Genomic DNA, 14,089 nt, shown 5'->3' on the forward strand with positions numbered 1-14,089 from the left:
AATAGTTAGACAAAAGAAAAGCAATCAATCCCATTGATCAGTCCTTCAGGGAGGCCTCTGGACAGGTTTAAACAAACACAATTCCTTGGGAATAAGGTCTATTCTCCTCCCTCTTGAGCCAGGAACCCTCAGTTGGAATGCAGGCTGACATCTTCAAGACCACTGTTATACTGGGGAGGAGAATGAGGCAAGAATAAGTTAAAATGCTACCAGATTTTCCTATCACATTTCACTGGGTCTTCTTCTGACTCAATATTCACTTGGTTGCTGTAAACCTCTATTTTCCAGAGTCCCAGTAAACTTGATTCCAATCATTTTCCCCAGCATTTTCAGTGTTTCTGGAGTACCCCACTCCACCAGTTTCACCACTTCAGTGAGTGACATTTTGAAGTTTACATCATTCTGCTAACATCTTAGTTACAGTGGGCATTTTTTCTGAAAGGAGTTACAAATCACAAGAAAGATAAAACTAGAAATTTCTCAAGCATCAATGACCTTGTGAAAAATCAATAAAATGATTTATTTTATATATGAAAAGTCAAAATCTCTTTGTACACTTAAATTTCTGCAAATACAAACATAACAATACTGTTCCATAAAAACTTTTGTATAAACATTAAAGGAAATATCTACATTACTTTTTCTTTTAGTGCTTCTGAAGCACAGAATGCACAAGTCCACCTGAAGCCTTTCTGGCATCACATGCAAGAACAAATGTCAGGGGTGGAGGTGGCCTCAGGTGTACTTTGTAATGTCTCTAGACAAAATAGAAGACAGTTGGAGGTAGATCATTTGGTGACTCTCCCTGCCCCCTCCCATGGAGAAATAAGTTACCCAAATAGCAGCTTTCTCACTCTTTGATCCAAACTGTCCTGAATATTGCATGGTTTTAAAGGCACAACTAGGAATTGTTGAAAACTTCATTCAGAACACACACAATTAGCAGTTGGACTCTGAACCCCTCTTCTTTCTAAATGCCATAGTAAGAGCATCAAGTAGTGCTCTACCTGCAGGTGGCCCCTAGTCACTCTGGACATGCCCAGGATGACCAAACTCAAGAGTGAACCCTTATCACTTGTGTGTGTTCACTGAACTTAATCTGCTGGATTAATCATGTCACCTTCCTCAATTGGGAAAAGTAACAATAAAACAACCAGTTAGTACTTTCAAAGAAAACATAGGGCAAAGCCAGCTTTTACTGCCAGAGAATCAGAAAATGAAAGGTGTCATTGTTTTTTCTTAACCTCTGGAAGCCAGTTCCCTTGATTAAAACATCCTAGGATGTTCAACAACATCCCGCTCTGTCCTACAACACAGAGAACTTGTTCTTTTTTTCCTTCTTGGTCTCTGCCGTAACATCATGATCTGCTGTTGATGTGATTAACATTGTTGAGAAGGTGATAGGATTCTATTTTTTCTAGTACCTTCTCAAGGTACTGAATTAAGACTCGTCTTTTGAACCTAAAAAAGAAAGAGGAATTTTATTAACCAAAAGGTCCTTAAAGCACCGTGTGGGGTACCAGGTGGAACCAACAATTTACATGGGAAATAGAGAATGTATCTTCATGTAAAGATGGGGCTTAGCTAATACCAAGAGTACCAACTGAGAGCCCAAGCCCACCTCAGACTGTGAAGAGTCCAGAAAGCTCCCATAGACTTTGCTGAATGAGTTGGACTTGGATAATAGCAATCTAAATGCCTCTGGAGATAGCTGTAACTATGCATGAAGGCCAGGGCTTACAAAAGAAAGGCAGGATCAATCCCTCTGCCTGTCTTACATTGGGTCCTTATGCTCACAAAAACACACAAGTGACTTCCCTGGTTGTCTAATGGAATCTGCTCTGCAATGCAGGGGACACAGGTTTGATTGATTCCACATGCCTCGGGGCAACTAAGCCCACACACTCAAACTACTGAGCCTGTGCTCTAGAGCGCAGGAGCTGCAACTACTGAACCCAGATGCTGCAACTATTGAAGCCTGCACACCCTAGAGCCCGTGCTCCGCAACAAGAGAAGCCTCTGAAATAACAAGCCTGTGCACCGCAACTAGAGAAAGCCTGAGCACAGGAAGACCCAGCGTCACCAAAAATAATTAAATAAATAAAAAACACAATGAAGAGTTCCTCTTCACACCCACCGTGCAGCTTCCTTGATGGTAAATTCAACAAACTGTTTCTTGACTGCAAGAGGTCCTTGTACTCCTTCAAGCAAAGTGAAAATTCTTTCATACTCTGAAGATATTAAAAATATTATTATTGTTAAAAATATGGACGAAAAATAAAATTCAATATTTACACATCTTCAACAATCATCAAGACATCTGCACGTATCTGTTAGGGAAACCTGTAAACACTAATCAAATGTGGTCAGCTGAATGATGCCCCACCCCCCAAGTTGTCCATGTCCTAATTCTCAGAAACTGTCAACATATTACCTTATCTCGCAAAAGAGACTTTACTTTGTAGATGGGATTAAGTTATGGATCTGGAGCTGGGGAGATTATCCAGGTTTATACATGGAGGCCCAATATAATCACAAATATCCTCAGGAAAGGGAGGCAGTAGAGTTGGTCAGGGAGAAAAGATGTAAGGGTGGGGGCAGAGGTTAGAGAGGAGCTACATTGCTTGGCTACATTGCTGGCTTAAGAAGGGGCTACATTGCTGGTTTAAGATGGAGGAAGGGGCCATGAGTCAAGGAGCACAGGCAGCCTGCGGAGGCTGGAAGAGGTAAGGAAACAGACTCCCCTGAGCATCCAGAAGGGACGCTAGCCTGCCAGCACCTTCATGTTAGCCCAGTGAAAAGAATTTCAAATCTCACTTCCACAATTCTAAGATAATTCAGTTTTGAGCTACAAAGTTTGTGACAACCTGTTACAGCAGCAAAAGGAAATTATTACAATAAGTAAGGGGGGACAACCAGAAAGGTGTATTGAGTTGTTTAGGTAAAACAAGAGGAATCATTCTCAATTATGTGAAAGTCCAATATTTCCCAAAAAAGCACCTTAAGAGTTACCCTGAATCTATTTTTAACCTTAAAATGAACGGGATCTCCCCATTATATTACTGATAGATGTTCTTCTACTACTTACTTCGTCCAAATTTTCGAACTTCCTTCATTAACTGGTGTTTTATATCAGCATTGATTCCTTGTGCCATAGCAGGAGTTATCTGCAATGTACTTGGCACAATTTCCAAAGCAGATGTTACTGAGACTTTTTGATCATCCACAGAGATGCTGCAGTTCTTGGTTTCTCCTATAAGTGCATTACTCCCAGGTTTGTGAATCGGGCCATCTTCCCTGAGACTAGTGAAATCATCAGATAGGGAATCCACTTGGTCGGGTGGGATACCATCTCCTGCCATATTCATAAGCTCTGGTGAAGCAGATTTTGACAAGAAGCCATCAGGTGAGATCTGACCATTTTCCATCTTCTCCTCATGAGCATCGTGAGTGACAGTAACACCTGGAAACCAAAATGAGAAGTTGAGCTGTGGGGTAGATGTGTTATAGTAACTCCAAAGAGATATCATGGTGCTCCTCAGTTTTGAGGAAATGGTTTCATAAAGCAAGAGGATGTACCTGATGGAGCTCAAGACCCCTCAAATTGAGCTCAGGAAGATAATCTCCATGGCACCAAGAATATATATGGAAACAAGACAGAACAACTAATAAACAGTCTCAGATCCCTGGCACTGAGGGCTTAGCTGCAGCTTGTGCTTTACAAGCTGAAAAGCAGCAAGTCTCACTTGATATCATGGTTTCTGTCATTTACCTATGAAATGCCATGCTCTACTGAGCTTGACACCAGACTACATGTGCCCCCCTCAAACTCCGTCCTCTCTTCCTTAAAAGTTCTGAGGAAACAGAGTTGGTGACCACTAGATCTGAAGGCTCTATATGTCCTCCATCACCCCAATTCTCTGCCAGTACATGATCCTCCTCATTAATCTTTTCTGTCTCAGAAAAGTGAATTTCTTTTTACTCCAGGTCTAACACCTTTCCTCCATTGACTCATCGTCCTCTGTGCTGGGCACCGTGCCAGGAGCTGGGGGCAGCCTCCAACAGCACATAGAGAAACAGTCCCCACCCTTATGGAATGTCCATGCTCACGGGAAGGCCAGGCAGGAAGTGTACTATGATCCAACAAAATAATTACAGTTCAAATTCGTGTTTGGGGAGAACCAAGCAGGGAGGGGACAGAGAGCAGGAGGGGGAGCCTCAGTGGATCACGAGGTCAGGCAGATCCCTTCTGAGCAGGTGTCCTTTGGGCAGAGGCTGGAGGAGGAGGGAGAGCTGGCCTGTGCCCATGCAGAGGACACGTGTTAGGAGAGGATGGTGGGCCCAGGTCGTGCAGAGCTGGTGGACCAGAGTCAGGAGCTCATATTGTGCTCTGAGTGCCAAGGAAAGGTAATGAGGCATTTTCGGCATGGATGTGGTATGATCTGATTTCTTTGTTGATATGATCACTCTGGCTGCAGGTCAGAAAATTAGTTAGATGAGGTTGGAAAGTAGAAAAATAAAAAGCTATTGGAGTATCTTGGTGACATGATGGCAGCATAGATCAGAGGAATGGAGAGTAATGGTGGGGTGTGGGTTTTATACTTGGCACCATCCAGTGGAATGGAGGAGGCTGGGCCAGACTGCACTGGGCTGGAGTGAGGAGAGGAGATGGGCACACAGACAGCACCAGCCTTTACTGACCCAGTGCAGACCCAGCCTTTACTGAGCCCATTTGCTCCTACTGACTTCTGCAGCAACTCCAAATTGTTGCACCTCCTTCAGCCTTGACTTGACAAAGTCAACAGGCACACCTTTCAACATTTTTCCATCTTGTGTTAACTACTATGTAAGTAGGGATCTCCCTCCCCTCATATAGATGGAGATCCTTGAAACAAGGTCTCTTCTCTCACAGGGTGCTTTGTACCTACCACATGGATGATTAATAATGGCTTACTTAATGAACAAAAACTGAATACAAAAGAAATGAATATAAAAGAAAATTGTTTAGTGTCTTAGTCCTCTAGGGGCCATAAGGAAGTCACAACCACTACTCTATACCTGTATATACAAGGGTGGGTTTTATGAGGTTTGAATAAGATGGGAACCACGAGGCTGAGGGTGGTCCCTTTCCGCCCACATGGTTAGTTACAGTAGGTGGTGTTTGTGCTTTCCTCAACAGCAGGGACATACTCCGCCTTCTCTTAGATGACAAAGCACTGTTGACTTCTCCAGGACGTTTCACTTTGTTTTGCGGCCCTGCTACAAACTCATCTGCTTCATCGATCATCATTCCCTAGAAAACATCAATGAACAATATTCCATTAAAGAGAACATTGGACACACTCTTCACATGCATATATGATCATGCATTATGTCAACAATATAGATCTTAATCATGGGCCAAAGATTTGCCATACCTCACACAGACTTTTCAGAAAACACTACTCAATTTTAATCCAGTCTAAGTGGAACAAGGAGGAAACTTGTTTTACGGTCAAACATAACACAATCATGATTAACCTGAAAGCCTGGGGAATAAGAAGCTCTCATCAACCAAAATGGAAATTAACCCACAGTTACCCTTCTGAAGAAGCTACAAACCAGTTTGCATCAACCCTTGGGAAGGAAATCATTCTCTTTTGTGTGATTTAAACACATTCTTAAGAAATATTGATAATCACTATACAGAATGCTGCATGTAAATGGTGACAGATAGGTAGATGGAAAATGTCATTCCTTCAGTAGCAACCTCACAGAGATTCATATATATTCACCTTGGTGCTGGACACAAATGAAGGAGTGGGCTTTTCACCCCTGGGAATAAAAGATGAGAGACAGCAGTATAGAAGGTTAACTAAAAGCTGTTTTCATCCAAGGATAACCCAGGAAGATGCACTTCCATTATTTGAATAAAGCCATGATAAATGACTTTTCCAAAGCATTCCCCAAAGCAAAACAGTACAGAAAGAGGAAAACATGTTCACTGAGCATGTACCACATGTCAGGTAATGTTCTAAATGATGTACAGGTACTAACTCAATTCTCCACAGAGCTCTATTAGTTAGATGTCATAGTCATCGCCAGTGCTACCAGTGACAAAAACCAAGACACAGAAGATTAAGAACTCCAGTTAACTGAGGATTCAGGTAAAGTAGAACACTTTTGGTCCAGTTTTGTTACAGAAGACATTATTGCGTGCTCTGCACCTTTGTCACAATGGTTTCTTCCATGATTGCAGATATAATTCTTATTTGTCTTCACGCTTATATCATCAAGTCAGCATATCTCTCACATATACACACAGAGATACATACACACACACACATGCGTGTGCACACACATCTCATGTTTGTATCTCTTGTAGGACAAGCCAATAAAGCAACATCACTTAGTACTTCATATTTCAAGAAGAACACTTAATAACTGTCTAGATAGAGCACTAAAGATCTGAATAAGGTAAACAAAGGAAATAAATGGTGATCTCAATATTGAAGGAATGTGGAGCTGGGAGTAAATATAGACTCTGGATCTGGGAAGACAGAGGTTCAAATCTTAGCTCTAACTGGCTGTGTCACTCAGGGTGAATCATTTGACCACAATGAGCTCTGATTTCTTCATATTATAGGGCAGACAGTTATACTCATCTGCAGAATGGTTGTGTGCATTCAATGTTATCATTTAGAACATCAGCTCCTACTATGTATGCAGTAAATGCCAGCTACCATTTTTTAACCAACATACTCTTCCATCAGGAGGCTCCCACTTTCCATTCACAAAGAGCCCTGGAGACATATTTTATCTTTTAAACAAATAGAAGTAAGGCCTCTGACTTATATACACCTTGCCAAAAAGGAAGGAGTTATTCCAAGAATATAATGATTTACGCAGACATAGAACTTGGTATCCCACCTTCTTATCTTGTTTAAATGGATTGCCAAAAGTATGTAGTCTTTTTGGTTGATCTGGATCAATCTCTCGAAGTGGAGAAGCCAATGTCTTTAGATATTCTTGATAGTTACCCATTTGTGCGACTGGAACACTATGAAGAGTATCTGCAAAATCACCAGAAGACAAACAGATGTTCTACACATGTTCTATAGTTGAAGTGTGTGTGGTCCTTCTGAGAGGACATGATCATAGTCTGGTTTAGCATTGTGTATCTCAGCAACCGATAGGCTAAAATCTTGAATCTAGCATTCTAGGATCTAAAATCATCTCTCAAAACCAATATAATATTGTAAAGTAATTAACCTCCAATTAAAATAAATAAATTTATTTTAAAAAATAATAAAATCATCTCTCTTCATCCCATTCATCACTCAGTCTAACATCACCACGGCCTACAAGCTCAAATCCCTAGACCAAGAACAACTCCCTCACTCTTCATCACAGGTTTGAGAATGGGCTGACATTCCCTATACCACATTCCAACTCAAAACCCAATATTTTGTGTTTCGAAGAGCCTAGGCTCTCTGGCTTTCTCTTATCATCTAGAGAATCTTGGTTAGTGGGCCATACTCTTTTGGAAAACTTGATTAGATCTACAGGTTTTCTAAGCCCTCCCCCAAAAAAGATCCTACCCCCCCTCAAAAAAAATACTGACATATAATTTCAGGAGGTTGGCCAGGCTAAGATTTGCTCATTTTAATGGACAAATGACACTGTTTAAAATGAACAAAATGGAATCAAGGGGAATTGTACATCATCATCAATTATCCTTGACAGTATCAGGTTCATTCTTTTCCTGTAAATGAGGAATCTGGATTGTACTTATCAGAGCAGGCTAGGTGGTACAGTGTCAGGGTGTACAATTTCTGAATTCTGATAGACCTAGTTTCTGCTGCTTTCCAGCTCACTAGAACTGGGGAAGCTATTAAAACGCTCATTCTGAGTTCCAGTGTCCATAAAAAGGGGCATAAAAACAGTATCTATCTCACGGGGTTGTTTTGAGACTTACAAGAGCTAAAGCATGTGTAGTGTAATATACATGCCAATTAATGTCCACTTCCCCTTAAACCCAAGAACAATAAACTTATGCTAGTAGATGAAGGGATTTAGAGAAAATAGGTATTATAAATATTAAAGTATTACAAAATAACATACACTTTATGCAACAAACACCTTCATGTTAGTCAGATTTGACATTTTATTAACAAAAAGTACTTCTTTGTTCACTTACCTTCATCTTGTCCGACAATAAACTTGTGTGTTTTCAGCAGATTGGATCGCATTCTGGTTAACTGGTCTAAAAGATCTCTACGTGGAATATCATAAGCATTTCTATATGTCTGAGGTTTCAAATCCTATTTGAAATGAAACAATTTCAGTTACTCCTGAGGCTTTTAATATAGAAATGTAATTCCTAATCCTCTTAAAATCTTAGCAAAGAGAGGGATATTCATTACAACTGACTTCGGTACAATTTTGCAGTGGAAAATTCGCCTTTGCTGGCCCTGTTCTGAATTCTACTACATCCACGTAGCTTTAAAGCCATGCGTATATCCTTTTTCAAGTATACCATTTAAGACCTCAGATCCTGAGATCTGTGCCTGTGGCAGCCTTGCAGGCCCATTATTTATAATCCAGATGTCCTCCCCTGGCAGCCATGGAGAGGAGCTGATGAGATGTCCATCCAGGAAGCAATGGCTGATCCACAAGGGGTACAGTGATCTGAGCACCTCCAGCCACAGTACCTTCAGGATCTGGGGCAGCGCTGGAACAGAGGCCATGCTCTTTACAGGTTGCCCCCAGCCAGTGATTGAGAATGATGGGGGATGTTCAGGCCTGGCCAGTTCTGCCAATGTGGACCGCCTCTATGGGATCTTGTGGTGCCAGGGTTCCCTGTTGGGCTGGCCAAGACTTTCTACAAGCTATACTGATGCCTGAAGCTCTTCATACTCATTCCTCCTTCCTTTCCCCATTCTCTCACAAATGTTAGTTCAGCAGTATGATCTGAAGTTTAGCAGACATTTGGTCCACCTCAAGGATCCTTGATATTTGGTCATACTTGGTGCTGTCCAGAATGTTCATAAGACATGTAGTACATACCAAGAGGTCCTTGATACTTGGTTCTGTCCATTTGGCATGAACCAAATATGATTGGACCAGATTTCAAGGGCCTTTTCATGTGGACTACATGTCTTATGGATATGTTGGATAGGACCGAATGTTCTGCAAGGGATCTGAAAGCTCTCCTTGTTTGTTCCCATTCCTTCTCCCCTTTGTATTTCACAGACCGTATTTTCCCCCCACCACCCCCAACAAGTTATCTATGTCACAATTTACCTTGTTTAAGAGCCCTACTTGGAAGCCGGCAAATTCTTTGGTGTTCAATTCTGTCAGTCTCGGTGCAGTATCCCCAATGATTTCTTTCAATAGTTTTCTAAAGTTTTTATTGTGAGTCAAGGAAACACCACCTCCAGAATGGTTTTTCACTTTGATTCCAATTTCCTGGGGAGGTTTCTTCCCCACTGATGCTAGTATTCGTTCTGACTCTAGTTTGGTCTAAAATGAAAGTACATAGTATGTTATAAAAAGAGCTATATTATCACTGTTGTTTTTACTACTTAAGAAAGATGATACTTTAAGAACCCCACTGAACAAATTTAAATTACAAATCACAGAAAAGCAGATAATTAAACATGTTCCTGTGCTTCTCTGTACTACCACAAAGAACAGAGGGGGCTAGAAAGACCAATAATACATTTTTTCCTCTTCTCTAGTGTCAAAATTATGATTGAATCATGGAAAGAATGAAAACCATGGGTAAGAATTACATTCATAGATATTTAAAATCACATTTTGTTTCTGTAAAATCTAGTCTAAGTCAACATACTCATTTCGAACCCAGTTATAAAAGGTAAAACTCTACATTTATAAAATTGCACTAGTGCTGAAATTCAAATTATATAGATTGGCATTGTATCTGAAAAAACTTATAGTGTTTATTTCTAGTATCAGACCACTCACAAAAATGTGATACTTAATTTAACAAATATTACCAAGTAAATAATTTGTAATAGTACTCAAGTTTATAATTCACAACAAAAAATTCTCTTAATAGATCCTATTATATCATACTGATAAATATTGCTTGAGAGTGTATTATAGCAGTATATTGGGCATATTTTCTGATTTACATACATCTGAGATGGTTCAAAGAACACTGGTGACATAGAATTATTAAATTAGTAAGTAAATTAGTAATTAGAGCTAGTATAAATTAGTAATGATCTTTTTTTTTCTAAAAGGTAGAATTCCACCAATGTCCTATAAGCCCAAATTAATTTTGAATTTCTTGTGGTTTGGTCAGAGATATTCATTAATTTTAATTATTAGAATGAGGTATATTTATTATCTTTTAAAAAATTTAGTCATGAAATAGGGGATAAGAGCAAATGAAGAGTCTGTTTCCACAAAGGGTCCTAAAAGCCCATTTATAAAACTATACAAGCAATGTATCCCAGAAGGTCCCAGAACTTGCATGAGTTTCAAGTCTGTTCACTATTCTTCCTTCTGGCCATACCTTGCTGACATAGCCTTAAAGGCCTAAGGCAAACATCAAATAAAAAAAGATAAATCAAGAGATCAATCAATAAATAACCAAAACAAAACATTAACACCACCAACAAAAATCTATTAGCAGAGAGGAACGGAGTTAAGGGGATGCTTGGTAGATCAGAAATCTGGGTTTGCTTTACTCTGTTTTGCATGTATAAGCACACTGGCCTGGTAGGAGCTGGTAAACTCCAGACTATACTTAAGTTTTTGCCAGTTCCTAGCAAGGTGTGTCAGCATCCCAAACTGCAGAGTCATCTATGTTCTTTGGTGTCAGAAATCTGACACTTATTTACTTACTACTCTCTGTTTTCTAAAGGCCCAGCTTTGAAACATATCCAACTTGAAGTATTATTGTCACTGCAAATGCTATACTAGTCCCTACCTGGGAATACATTTGTGCATAAGAACAAAGTTAAGCTGCTGCAGTAATTTGTCATATAACATAACACATTTGTATGGCAGTAAAGCTCTAACTCAGTAGTTCTCAAGCATTTTCACCTTGCAAGAATGGGCTAAGTAGAGGTGAGAAGTATGATAAGTAGGGGTGAGTGGAGGATGAGGTACTAATAGAGAGGGGCAGGCGAGGGACAAGGTGAATAATGGTAAATGAGGTGGGGGTGTAAAGGAACAGAGGGAGGGCCTGCCACCCTCCAGTGTGAGGTACACTGGTCTCATCTCCCCCTCTCCAAGAAAAAGCATGCTGGTATTTGTTGCCTAAAAATGAATTTCAGGCAAGTCATTTAATCACACCATGCCTCAGTGTGCTGACCTAAAACGGGGGATGCTCTAGCCCAATGTGATTTGAGGAGAAACTACGTTGAGGATAGACAAAATGTGACCCATGAGATAAATCTATTAAGCCTCTGCCCCTCTTAGGCCACAAAGTATCAACCAGCTTGGGGTAAAACAAACTGGCAAGCAAAAGGAGAAATGGCACAGCATCCAATGATACTGACAGACCCTTAACTGCAGTTTAATGGTGAAGCCAGAAGCCATAGAGAATCACATTACTACTAATTCATAAAGTGTAGAAATATATACACATTTAATTTGAAAATTACAATTACACTAAAGAATAAGGAAATGCACTTCTGAGGGCAAAGGATTTTTGTTTGTTTGTTTTTACCAATACTACCTGTTGGCTGAGTTTTTTAAGGTAAGAGATAACACTGTAACTAAGTCCACAATCTAAATTATCTGATATCAGATTTGGAGCTCCCATCATCCTTAGTGCTTTCTTTAATGGCTATAAGGAAACAAAATACACAACAGTAAGAATAGAATAAATCTTAAAATACTCAAAGTTCAGTTATAAGGGGCAAAGGGACATGATTCATTTCTTAGAAGTCAAGGTGCTGCACATAAAACCAAACATGGAACATTAAAAAGTGGCAATGAAAACAGCAGAGAAGTAAGGAGCAGAAAGCAAAAAAATCAGAAGAGAGTGGGATAAGAAGAGCAAGTAACAGCAAATTCAAACAGGTAAATTACTTTCAGTCTTAATTTCCAAGTCATAAAATCATTTCACATTACATTTAATTGTGCACCCCATTCCTGCCATGGTAAATACTAACACACCCCAATTTCTCCTCCCAGTGACACAAATGGTACCACTTGAGATTCTGCCTTTTCACCTCTAGAAACTTGGCTTACAGTTGACCACATCCACCTCTGAACTGATTTTGATAATCTTGATTTAGATTATATGACCAGTTCAAAATAATTATGAATATTTTTCTCAAATTATAAAAATCCAAATGACACCAAGTCATTTTTTACTTTTTTGGGATTCCCCTCAATCAGTGCCTCTATTTCATGCTGTGTCTAGGACACATTTAACAAGCAATAAGTAAATATAATGTCGTCAGGTTTTGTTTTGTTTTGTTTTTTTTTTCAGAGGAAAACCCCATACTTCGAATTTCTAGAGTTAAAAAGGGAGGCTAATATAATACGTGAATCCAGGTATATTTTTTCTTAAATTCCAAAATTATAATATCATAAGGTTAATTTTATAAGAGAAATATAGATGTGTTTTATAACAATAACCATGGCAGTTAAAGGAAATAAAATAAGCAGTTCTCTTTTGTGCCGCCATGACATCTCCAAGCTCTTAGGCATAATTTGAAAAGACAATGGCGACTCAAATTTATAAATTAAAGAAAATCTTATTTCAGGGGTGAAGTTTTTGATTCATTGACATTTTTTGTGACAGGAATCATCATGGATAGAGTTAATACATATATATATATATATACAGAAATACATACTAATAAGTAGTATGGAGGCAGAGTTTTTAAGTAGCTGTCAAAAGCCTGTCGCCACTTCAGATTTGGCTTAAGCTTGTGAACTTTAAACAAGTCATCTGCAAGAGAAAACCCAAGAAAATATTACATTATTCCAGTCCTAAATTCCAAGATCTAAATCAAGCAACACACATCTATTATACCATTCCCTAGAAATTTCTAGTTTCAATTACATTAGATGAATATTCCATTCGAGTTTATTTGATTTGGGGGGGTACTGTGTACCAAAATTATATATAGTAGTTTTCTAGAAAATGAGATAAATTCTCAGGTTACATATTTATCTTTCATCTGTGAAGCCACATAGCATAATATTAAAACACTGACTCTGATCTATGTGAAATATTTCTCTGACCTCTTGTTGTTTAGTTGCCAAGTCGTGTCCGATTCTTTGGCAGCCCCATGGACTGTAGCCCTCCATGCTGCTCTGTTCAGGGGTTTCCCAGGCAAAAATACTGGAGTGGGTTGCCACGCCCTCCTCCAGGGGATCTTTCCAACCCAGGGATCAAACCTGCGTCTCATGCACTCGCAGGCAGATTCTTTATCACTGAGCCACCAGGGAAACCCTTCTGGCCTCTTATGTATTGGTAATTCTAGTGTAGTAATTTTCACCTAAGGATGAATCCATGGTCACTGATTGCTAGAATATTTATTTTTTTAAAATAGAGAATGTTAAAACAACAACAACAAAACAAACTTGTAGACACAGAGAACAGATTGGTGGTTGCCTGAAGTGAGGGGTGGAGGGGTTGAAATGCTTGAAGGGGTTTAAATACAGACTTCCAGTTATAAGAGAAATAGGTCATGGGGATGTAATGTACAGCATGATTATAGTTAACTACACTGTATTGCATATTTGAAAGTTACTAAGAGAGTAAATCAGAGAAGGTAATGGCACCCCACTCCAGTACTCTTGCCTGGAAAATCCCATGGACGGAGGAGCCTGGAAGGCTGCAGTCCATGGGGTCGCTAAGAGTCGGACACGACTGAGCAACTTGACTTTCACTTTTCACTTTCATGCATTGGAGAAGGAAATGGCAACCCACTCCAGTGTTCTTGCCTGGAGAATCCCAGGGATGGTGGAGCCTGATGGGCTGCCGCCTATGGGGTCGCACAGAGTCGGACACGACTGAAGCGACTTAGCAGCAGCAGCAGCGAGAGTAAATCTTTTTTTTTTGTTTTTTGTTTTTTTTTTTTGAGAGTAAATCTTAATTTTTTCATCACAA

The 14,089-nt window shown here is 39.6% G+C and overlaps 1 protein-coding gene across 4 annotated transcripts in view; it reads right to left on the minus strand.

Moving 5' to 3' along the window:
- Positions 1 to 487: 487 nt before the first annotated feature.
- Positions 488 to 14,089, minus strand: part of LOC102169654 (integrator complex subunit 6-like) — a 55,794-nt gene continuing 42,192 nt past the window's right edge. For 2 of the 4 annotated variants that reach the window (XM_018044219.1, XM_018044218.1), the window contains 9 exons: positions 12,828 to 12,922; positions 11,696 to 11,806; positions 9,286 to 9,504; positions 8,180 to 8,303; positions 6,910 to 7,052; positions 5,059 to 5,293; positions 3,089 to 3,463; positions 2,138 to 2,231; positions 488 to 1,461 (listed from right to left, as the gene is read on the minus strand). In XM_018044219.1, coding sequence (XP_017899708.1) covers positions 1,359 to 1,461; positions 2,138 to 2,231; positions 3,089 to 3,463; positions 5,059 to 5,293; positions 6,910 to 7,052; positions 8,180 to 8,303; positions 9,286 to 9,504; positions 11,696 to 11,806; positions 12,828 to 12,922 — 1,499 coding nt within the window. In that variant the 3' untranslated portion in view covers positions 488 to 1,358. The remainder of the gene's footprint in view (positions 1,462 to 2,137; positions 2,232 to 3,088; positions 3,464 to 5,058; positions 5,294 to 6,909; positions 7,053 to 8,179; positions 8,304 to 9,285; positions 9,505 to 11,695; positions 11,807 to 12,827; positions 12,923 to 14,089) is intronic. The other 2 variants (XM_018044221.1, XM_018044220.1) reach the window with 2 other exon arrangements.

This window comes from Capra hircus, assembly GCF_001704415.2.
Source record: "Capra hircus breed San Clemente chromosome X unlocalized genomic scaffold, ASM170441v1, whole genome shotgun sequence".
In the NCBI taxonomy this organism is placed as follows: domain Eukaryota; kingdom Metazoa; phylum Chordata; class Mammalia; order Artiodactyla; family Bovidae; genus Capra; species Capra hircus.